An 11,308-nucleotide genomic window follows, 5' to 3' on the forward strand; every position below is an offset into this window, starting at 1 on the left:
GGGGACAAACTAAAATTCTACTGGAAGTCCTGTAATTATGGATAATTCAATAAATATGTGTGCATCAATATCTGCATAATTTTATTTTTTCAATTATATTTTTTACATTTAATGGCACTTGTTTTGAAAAATATAATTGACTTCATTACTTGTAACTCAAATTGTGCTTTTGTTAAATTTATTTATACATGAAATCATTTTTTTACTTGTGTTTTTGAACTACAAGCTAAAACTGATTTATGTGGACTTTTTTTTTAATGTAACTGCAAACTAAATCTTTGGAAATAAGTTTTAAAACTAGTCACAATGCTTTTTGCGGTTTTCTTTAGAGCAATATGGCACCTGAACTTGCTTCACCATTTCCTACTATAGTCTATTAATCATTTTGTTTTAGAAATTATATCCAATGTGTTATGTTAAAAGTATTAATTTTCTCTTACAGGATATATTTGTATACTAAGCTGTGCCACATGGTCTTAATGGTGTTTATGTGGAAATATGTGTTCATGCGTTATAATGGTGCTCGTAAGTTGTGGTTTGTATTTCTTTCAATGATGGTGAAATTTTATAATATGCTGCCTAAATCCATCATCAACTCCTGAAAATTCTTTGCCATAGCAGACTCAAGTGGCTGGTGCACTCTGCAATTTTTCACTCTGAACACTTTATCCTTTAGTCAATTCTAAACAAAACTGAAATTCTAGCATCATTTAGGTTAATGCAATTGCAGTTTAATTCACAATCCAATGCTTGTTTGTAGATCCAGTCTGATCGTTAGCAATGAAGTAAAACTCTCTATAAGCATTGGGGAAATTATGGTTGTGAAAATGCTTTTTCATTGAAACAAATGATTTTGTTAATGTTCAATCCATTTTATTTTGGGTTGTTATAATTTATTACCTATTGTTTTTCAATGCAAAAGCGTATTGTTTAATGCTTGTTGAAATTTCAAATAAATGATAATTTGAATTTCTTTAGAATTTGAAAGAAAATATTGTCAAATATATTTAAATTTTTTTTGCAGTATTTATTTATTTTTTTGTTGATTGTGTTTAAATAAATGTTTTTCCTTTTTCACTTGTGTAAAATCAGAATGGGTCTCATTTATTATGTGTACAACAATGTAAAAAATGCATTGCCATGTGTCATTTTAAATTTTAATACATTATATGTGGGAGATAAGTTTTCTATTTTATATGAAACAGGGTAAAATTCAAGCAATTGAGATAACTGTAATAGTCTACATGTAAATAAAATTGAAAATAAATTTCATTTTATAGATTATTGCTTTAGCTTGCTTTTAAAAAATCTAAATATTTGAATTTAATATGTATTTTAGTACTTTTAAATTATTCAGGGTTTCTTTCCCTTAACCTCCAGGTTATAATTTAGTAGTCAGTATTATGTGCATAAAATATGTGGAGAAAGTATTAAGCTTGTAGTTGTAAATTAGGAAAAAGAATTGTTGTTAAGTCAATATTTGATTAAGATTTAACAAGGTTTGAATATTTAATTCATGTATGAGAAAGTAAAATGTCACTCAAGTGAAAACTCAACATAAACATTGGGTGACAATTAAAATAAACTTAATTGACTGCTTAAATCAAAACAGTAGACCTGAATAAATCATGTGTTTCTTTTAGAAACTCTTTAGTTTCTTAAATATATATTTAAAGTTTAGGCATCAAAATATTTAAAACTTTTCTGATTTGCTTAGGCATAGAATCAAATAACAGGTGTTCTGTATGCATTTCACACTGACACATAATTAGAGAAAAAAATGAATGCATTTATAGATTTATAGAATTTAAAGTTTTGAGAATGTGCAGCAATAGAATTAACCCCTTAATATTAATTGATTTATTTTTTATAGTGATTGTTGCAAGAGTTATCGCGCATTACATTGGTCAAAGATTTTCAGCCTGAAATTCAGTTTTATTTATGTCAGTTTTATGTATGTTATATGTATTATGTTATGAACATCATTTGGTGTTCAAATGCCATTTGTGGTGAAACTTGATATTGTTTATTCTTTGGGGCTTAAAGTAAGTTAAGTGCTAACTACACTAATTATGTAAGAATTGAACTTATTTGCAGTTTAGCTAAAACATTTTTTAATATGTAAACATATCTCAAGATAAAATACAAAATGTACAATATGTACAGCTATGTTAGTTTTTTCCCTTCTAAAAAAACAGCATTATTTGCTGTTGAATGAAAAAGAGACAGGATAAGTTCGATAATAACAAGTTAGAAGCAATTTTTTTTCTTAATGTATGTCCTATTGGTTATGCCAAAGATAGATTGTACTCAAAGAAAGGTTTTCCAAAGAAGAATACATAAGTTTTTTCAATTTATTTCTTCTTTCTTTAATAGAGTCAAACAAACATGCATTGCGCTGTGGTAGACTTAATATTGTAAAAGTTATATGCGTATAGAGGATGATTAAATGTTAAAAATATTTACCCAGCAGAAGAAAGAAGCAGAAACTTTTTTCTGTTTTACAGAGCCGTTGAACCTTGCTTAGACTTGGTATAGCTAGATAAAATTAATACCTATGGCAGATTGGTGAAAGTCATTGCTGATAAAGGAATCCTTTTCCTTGCTATGGCAAATGCCATTGCTGCCATGCCGATTCTAGCCCCACCGCTGTTCTGAATGTCTGAATTTAATTATAAGAGATAAATTGCAGCAATTTTAGTTTAAATTACAAAATAGTAAATACAACAACTAAGTTCATCATTTAGGGAGGTGGGGTCACTTGCCCCCCCCCCCTCTTGGAACTGTTTGAAGGGATGGCATGCAAAAAGCATTCTCTTAACTCTGTGTTACCTTTCAGTTCCTACCAACGTTCATATTATTTTCCAAATGTGAATGTACAGTTTTGTCGTCAAAGAAATTTTATTACTCTTCATTGCACTTTATTTGCCTTTATTTTAATAAGTTTTTCTTCCATGTTTTTTACATAAATTGTGTAAATTTTGTTTCAATGTTGAAAACACTTAATTTCATTTTAACTATCAAAGCTAATATTTCCACAAAATATATGCATTGCTTAGGTTTGTCTCTCATTGCCAGAGTTATAGTTAAGGTGTAAAAACTGCATGGCATAGAAAGCGTGTTTTTTTTTTTTTTTTTTTGCAAAACACTACATTTAATAAATTTTACACATACATTCAATATTTTTATTAGATTAAAATATCTGCTTTAAGTAAGACTGGAGAGTCCTTGAAAAAACTATACTTCCATACAATCACAATCCCATTAAAATTAGTGAAGATTGGGTTTCAAATATAACAAAGCTTCTTAAAATTAAATCACTTTATTATTATTTTTTAATGTAAAATCATTTTCTCCCTATGTCTAAGTGTTATGAATTAGTTTACAGAAGTTGTAATGTTTGGTTGATATGCATGTTAAAGCTTATTTTCAAAATTTAAAATGTGTGCATACTTTTCTTCAACATACACAATTTATTGTTCATTCAAGTCTTAAAGTTATCTTGCAATATAGCATATAGATTTGTATACCGTTTTATTGCTCTTTAAAGTGATACCCTTTCTGTTTTTTACTTTGAAGCATGTTTTCTCATGCCGAAAAGATACTATAGGTGGGGAAAACCTAACCTGGCAGCATCTTCACAGTGCTGCCAGGTTAGGTTTGCCAGTACTATAGTGGTATATTTTGTAGCAGAAAAATTACTATTGTTAACCTTCTAGCATCCAACACTTGCACCTGAGCGAAGTTTCTCTGTGCTTTTCTACTTTGATTAATAATTAATAAAAAGCAATTTGTCTTATTTTGAATAGTTTTTTGCCTTCTTTTTCCCATAATCGTTCAGTTTTTATTACATTAGAAACTCATTATCAAGCTTTATTTATTTGTCATTTTTGAGAACAAAAACCACAAAAAGCAGCTGCCGTGGAAAAAAAAAAAATGTGCAGGTGTGTTCTTATAGCATGCATGCTGGAAGGTCAATAGTTTTTTAATTGTCCAACTTCTTTGGTTAAGTGTAGTCGAAATAAAATCTCTCATACATACGAGTAATTCTCAAAGTGAATATTGATATAGTCATTCCCCATTAATTGTGCAATATTTATTGATATTAATTAAATGTTAAAGATAGCAATTTTTATTTATGAAAATTGTTGGTAATAATAAAAAAAATAATCAAATAATCAAGTTGCTGTTACTTTTGTTTTTAAAAAATATTTTTATGCCCTAAGCCTGGGAATATTTCGCACATTTTTACTTTAAATTCATATGATATGATAAGAAGCCATTTATAAAGCTTAAAACAAAGTAATGTGCTTCATTTAATCTTCCAAAAGTACTTTTTGTGTACTGTGAAATAAACCTTTATTCTCCCCTCATAAAACGTAAATAAAATTTATACTGCTCCAATTCCAAAGCGGGGCTCCTCAAGGGATGGGACCCTAGTTTCTGACTAGGCTGACATGACCTCTTGTCAGTCCTGATCAGGCAGATTTATTATCAAATTCAAGCAACAGCCATTCTTTTTTCAACACAAAAAATACTGAAGTACTGAAGTTTCAAGGGTTCAGAAACGCTTAAATTGTTAAGTTTTGTTTTTAAGTTTGGTTTTTCATGTATCTTTCAACTTCAAAATCTTAAAATTTTACTAAGCTGTTGATAGAGGACTTTTGATTTAATCTCAGGGATCTCATTTGCAGCAGCTTGGTTCAAATTGCTACACATAATAAGCATTTACATTGCAGTTACATATTTCATTTAAAATCTAGCATTGTGTCCTCTAATTTATTGTTCTGGTAAAGTTTCATATAAAACTGCTGTGTGTGATTGCCTTGTTATTGTAAACATAATGTCAGATTTAAATATATAATTCTTTTGAAATGTACTGTTTCTTACAGAGTAAGTTTGTAAGGCTGTGCCTGTGTGCATCATATTTTACATTATTTCCTTGCTTAGAAATTAAGAACATTCATGAGTTCCACTTACATTTTAAAGTATTCATATTAAGCATTTTTATGGAGGTTGTTTAAAGTAATATTATTTTACATGCAATTTTTGCACTTGAGGTAAAAATATTTTTTAATATGTATTTGTAAATGTTTTTTTTTTTTTTTTGTTGCATTTATTTACTGCATTTCAATTTCATAGTTGCACTTACATGTAAATATATATGACTTCATTAAAACATGAATGCTTTTAACTAGTACCTGCATTTGAAATTCAAACAATTTTTTAACATCTTTTTGAACCTAAAATTTATCTCTGCTGTTTTAGCGTTCAATTTTTTGCATTCTACCCCCCCCCCTAATTTTATTTATGCAAAGTGTACTTCAGCTTCTTCTTTCCTGCTTTGTACAAAATGTTAAACATTCAATCCACTTGATGCAATATTGGAGTTTTCTTGTTAATTCTGGTTAAAAGGTAGACATGAAAGTGTAAGAAAAATTTGTAAATAGTGTTTTTTATTGTAAAGTTCAATGTGATTTCATCATTTTGTAATTTTCACATCAGTCATTCATCCTCACTTCCTGAAGTGACACAGGGCATTTCAAAATGGAAGAGTGGCTAAATAGCATGTCCCCAGGCTGGATCTATCAAATTCTCCTTATAAAAAGAAATCAATCTGTCTAGTATATGATTGTTAAGCTAAATATATACTATTATAGATTACAATAGCAATTGATAATTTGTATTTTATAATGAAGCAGTCCATATGGTAACTAAATAAATCTTTAACCCTTATAGTTTTTTTCTTTCATGCTTATTCATCCATGTGATTTCATTTGGAATACAGTTGGACCCCGACTTACGCGAGGGATGCGTTCCAAGACCCTTCGCGCAAGTTGAAATTTCGCTTTGTGGAACAACTTATGTTTAGAAATATTTTATTAGCATACCCGATTATTTCAAACATGCTTTAACACCCCTCAAATTGTTTCAAACCATTTCTTAACTATATACTAATGTTTCTTTTATAAAGAACTGACTTTTTACTGCATTTTAGAAAAAGCGTTTCCATAAATTACTATTATGAAGCACAAAATCAATGATCAATGAGAGACACAAATTAAAACAGTAAGGTACTTACATTAAGTACATTACTGCATTATAATACCACTGAACAGTAGATATCGCAATTATAATTTTTAAAATGATGAAGATGATTCATGGTTTATGCAGTGTGGGAACACCCCTCTTTCTGGCCTCTTTAAGCCACAATGAAAGAGGCGCTTCCATTTTCATGATGTTTGTATTTTGCTTATGCACTACTCTGCGAGCTTCAGTATTAAAACTAAGTTCTGAAAATCTAAGGATTTCCTTTCTTTGGATTTTAATTGTGCTTATCAAAGATTCACTCATACTTAATTGTTGTGCTACTTTCAAAATACTTTTTAATTGTTCAAGCGTATTGAGAATCTTGACCTTTTCTTTGATGGTCAGAAACTTTCTCTTTTTCTTTCCATTTTCGCCATCTTTAGATGAAAAAGCGCGTTTGGGAACCATTTTATTTTATCAACGTTCATATGTAAAATGAAAAAAAAGTTAAGAATCGGAGCAATTATTTGTTTAAACTTTAAACTAAAGCAAAGTGTTGTTTTGACTAATACATTGTGTGAACTTGTGCTACCAGTGATGCTAAAGGGATGAAAATCCATTCACAAAACCAATATTTAGTGTCAACAAAGCCCATTCTAACGCTCCACCGCTCCTTTCCAAAAAAATTTCATGTTACAGGCGAGCAATTTGTGTCCGCAATAAAAAATCAATAACTCACGAAAAACTTGCGTTATAGCCATTTCGTGTAAGTCGGATCGTGTTGTTGCGGGATTCGACTGTATATATACATATAATACATATATAATGGCAAGTAACAAAAAATTGAATAAAACATTTTTTTTAAAGCAAAGGGGGAGGAATTAATTAAATAAATATATAAATATATATATATATATAAACAAAGGCAAAAAAAAAAGGTTGCTTTAAGATTGAACTCATCAGCATTGGAAATCTCAAAGTATTAAGTACCAGAACTACAAATCAACATCAAAGAGATAGTTAGGCAAATGCACTACAAAATTCAAAAAAATGCTTACTTTGAAGGGGCAGCCAAATTTTGAAAAGATATAAAATGGTATTAATATGGTAATTTAATGTATATATTAATACAATAAACAAACATATAAAAACATTTTAAAGACCTTCAACTTAAAAATGCACAAAGCTGTAATTTTTAAAGCAAAGTACAATACGTGGTGGTAAACTAATGAAAGAATTAGCTCATAGGCGGATTTAGGACTGAGTTCCTGGGGGGGGGGGCAGGATTTTTTTTTTTTTTTTGGAGCAACATTTTTAATTGCCCCCCCCCCCCCTCCGATATTTTTGCCTGTTTTCTATGATGCGTAAGGCCATTCTTTACTTTTTTATGTGTCGTTTTCATTACTGTGTGTAATCATGCTGTCCTTTTTATATTGACCTTAAAAGAGAGGGGGCTGGTATTAAGAGAGTGAGGCAGTGCTCCCTTTTAAGTGGGATATTGATAGCTCCAGTTAAGGGGGGCCCGGGGGTTACTCCCCCGGAGGAAATTTTCTAAAATGGATATAAAATTCTGCATTTTGAAGTCTTATAAGGGGTAATTGGAAATAATAGGCAAATAATTTTTTTTTTACGTTTTACTCTTTAAAAGTGCTTTGTGATGCAAGTTAATACTTTAAAAGAAATGGTGCCCAGATTTAGAGAATAGGTATCAAGAGAGTAACATACTACCCATTTGAACAATTCTTAATTTATACACTTGATAAGAAATAAAATTGAAGCACACTTTGCTTAGGAGTTTCAAAGACTTGTCTAATTATTTTCAAGGTTTGGTTGGTTAGATTGGGTTTTTGGCTCAAGAGCCCTTGTAGGCTATACTGCGCCAATTCTTTTCAAGGATTTTAGAACCTACCAATAATTTGCACTTTCCAGTCTCTGAAATTGAGTAGTAGATTATACAGTTGTACAGTATTGTTCAAACTTTGTAAGAAACGGCTATTTTAAGTTTAAAAGAAAAAATAAACTATAATTTCCTATTCAAAAAAGAAAAAATCATGATTTTTTTTTGTTAGAAGATTTTGGAAGATAAGTTGTTACTATATAAACTCCTCGCAAAATTGGGGGCATTGTCCCCTTTGCCCCCCTTCCTATAAATCCACCATGCTCTTCTGAACTGTTCAAAAACGAAAAAATAATGATTTTTTTTTTTAATTTTTGGAAGATGTGTTGTTACTACATAAAGTCCTCCCAAAACTGGGAAGGGGCATTGCCCCCCTCTGACCCCCCATAAATCCGCCCATGAATTAGCTCAAAGAAAAGAAAAAAAGTTGAAAGCAGGGGAAATTAAACAATGCCAAATACAAAGAAAAAGCTGCTTTGAGGTTGATCTTTTCAGCATTAGGAACAGGGGCGTAGCTAAGGGGGGTTTTTGGCGACAACCCCCCCCCCCACCCGAAAGGCTAATCTCAAAAAAAGAGGGAAGAGAAAGAAAAAAAGAAGAAAAAGAAAAAAATCAAAGACTTTTTTCTGAGTAACAAAGGTCAAAAATTCACTTTGTTCCCCCCCCCCCCCCCAATGCCATTGAAAATCTGCTCCATGTGTGACCCTCAAGCATAAAGACGCCTCCCTCTGCTGCGACAATTTTTTGATAATTGAGTGAAATTTGACACTTCGTTTTAGAAATGAGATTGATTTGTTAAATCCACATATATGCAGCCTTTCTTTGTCATAGATTCTGCAAATTGTGAAATATGTTTAATTTTATGAGCCGCTCATTGGGATTATTGCATACAATCGAATCTGTATATTTCGAATTTCACATTAAAGAAAAAAAATCAAGATAAAGAGGTTTTAAAATATGGGGCTTTAAGAAACTTTTTATAGAAATTTGAAATATGATGGTGAAAATTTGAAATCGATACTAAAGACAATATAGGCTCTTGATTAAAATTCCTCTTTATTAGTTTTATTAGGTATTTATTCTATTATTACATTATTAAGTGCTTTATTGCGAGTTTAAGGAACCATTTTGACAGTAAAAGAAACTTCAAGCATATCTTTTTCAAGAAAAAGTCTTATTGCTTTTTGGTCCCTGATTTTTTTTTTTTTGGATTCATTATTTATCCTCTTGAGGTTAGCAATTGAAGCAAATCTAACTTGACCAGTATTCTACGATTTTCCTTTTTTCATCACTTGAAAAAAACTTGTACTTTCATTTCACTCCTATCATTTCGGTTTTCTAAGGAATCACAATTTTAAGAAAGAGAGCAACCAAAGAACAGTACTAATTCAGATAACAGAGCGAAATGGCTTTTAACTTGAATGACCTTTAACCATGAACTTGAAATGTTCATTTTAACATGTCAAACCTGTGAATTTCACCCCTTTACTCTTCTTCCAAGAAAGTGCGCAAAACGACTGTCCTTTGGTTAATCTTCCTGGAAAGCCTATATTTGTGGAACGCATTACTCCCTTTTTTCCACTGCCTCCTCAACTCTTGAAGACAATTCCTCTGTTTCTGAGTTGAAGAAAATGTTTTTGTTTGCTGCTTTAAAGATCATTGGGCTTCGAATCCGAAAATGATAGCATAACCGGAATTTGAGACGGTAGAGGTTTTTGTTGGTCTGGTCTCGTGTGTGTCATAGGTCATAGTCAAAACGACCTTTGCTAAGCAGATTATCCATTGCAATCACATTGATTTTTCAGTATTTACTGCGTATTCTTTTGGATACGTACAGTTTGTTTAAAATAGTACATTCTAAGTGAAAGTTGTTGCATAATGAAGCGAGCAAGACCGTAGACCGATAACAAGCTTTTTTCAACCCAAAGAAAAATTAAAATGACGAAAAGGATTGCTCTAAAAAGAGAAAGTTAACGTCGTCTGAAGAAAACGAAGTACAGTCTGCAAAGCAGCATTAGTCCCATCAGACCCTTCTGAAGGTAATTTTATTTTAATTCAAAAGAAAAACTGCATAGCATTAGTTACATGAATTAAATGTTTAAAAACGAGATGAATATAAATTATTTCTATTAGCTTGGTTCTGATTAAAATGTAGAAAATAAAAAAGACTTCTGTTTATAATACCGGAAATTGCTGTTGCTCTCTCAAATAGATATTTATGTAAATTCTAAAGCAACTAATAAAATTTAAAATAAAGACTTGAGAGGAGAACAGATGGTATGAATTTGAGCGAATAACTTTCTGCCGCCTATATTTTTCCCCTAACTTTTTTTATTCAAATTTTATTAACTGCTTTAGAATTAGCATAAATGTAAATAAATAAAAAAATAACAAATAAATATAACGATATGAAAAGCAATTTCATTTTTTGCGGGTTATAATTCAAGAAGTCTTTTTTTATTTTATTTGATACTTTTAGTGCAATCCAAGTTAGTAAAAATAGTCTTTATCGTCTGACTACCGATGAGATTGAAAGTCAAACATCCAGTTTACAGGTGGGAATTTAAGTATCTATTAGCTTTCAGGGATGCCAGCTTTTGTAGATGTGTGTTAGCCTCTAAAATAAGCAGTCACAATGAAATGAACGGAACACTCTCATCAGATATTTGATTTCCCCCTGATTTGTATAGACTGGTTTTGACAAGACATTGCTAGAAAATTTCACTTTATATTAAATGGAGAGAAAAGAAAAAAAGTTGAATTTTCCATAACATTAAAAAAATAAAAAATTCTTTGCTTTTGTTTTGTTTGACACAAGTATCGGAATTGGGGCACCCCATTCCAAAGTATGTAAGATTCACCTCTCTCTTATTTTCTTTAATACTAAAAAAAATGACACACACACACACACACACACACATATATATATATATTTATTTACATAAAAGAAGACCCCCCCCCCACCGAAAGTCGGGTCTAGCTACGCCTCTGATTGGGAATCTTAAAGTAAGCACCACATCTACAAAGCTGCATTAAATGGATAATTAGGTTGATGCACTGAAAAATCCAATGAATGTAAATTGATGAAAAGGCAGCCAAAATTTTGAAAATAAGAAAAAAAGTATTAAATATCGTCTCAGAGCAACACTAAGACATCTAATCCCCAGGAATAACACTAAGATATCCTACTGTTGCTCTGAGATGACGATGTATACAGTAAACTCTTGATATCTCGAAAACCTTGATATGACGAAAAATAATTGCGTATTTATTTGTTATTTTTTTATTCTTATGTTGAACAGTTTTTAATCAAAACCTTGTTATGTCGAATATTTTTCCAAGTCAAATATAATTTTTTCGGAAAAAAGATCACAGTTTATT

The 11,308-nt window shown here is 30.7% G+C and overlaps 1 protein-coding gene across 1 annotated transcript in view; it reads left to right on the top strand.

Moving 5' to 3' along the window:
* Positions 1–1,449, top strand: part of LOC129222763 (putative fatty acyl-CoA reductase CG5065) — a 93,797-nt gene extending 92,348 nt beyond the window's left edge. Inside the window, exon 14 of the mRNA XM_054857292.1 lies at positions 443–1,449. Within this exon, the coding sequence (XP_054713267.1) occupies positions 443–602 (160 nt within the window). The 3' untranslated portion in view covers positions 603–1,449. The remainder of the gene's footprint in view (positions 1–442) is intronic.
* The last annotated feature ends 9,859 nt before the right edge of the window (positions 1,450–11,308 follow it).

The sequence above is a fragment of the Uloborus diversus genome, chromosome 5 (assembly GCF_026930045.1).
Source record: "Uloborus diversus isolate 005 chromosome 5, Udiv.v.3.1, whole genome shotgun sequence".
Lineage (NCBI taxonomy): Eukaryota > Metazoa > Arthropoda > Arachnida > Araneae > Uloboridae > Uloborus > Uloborus diversus.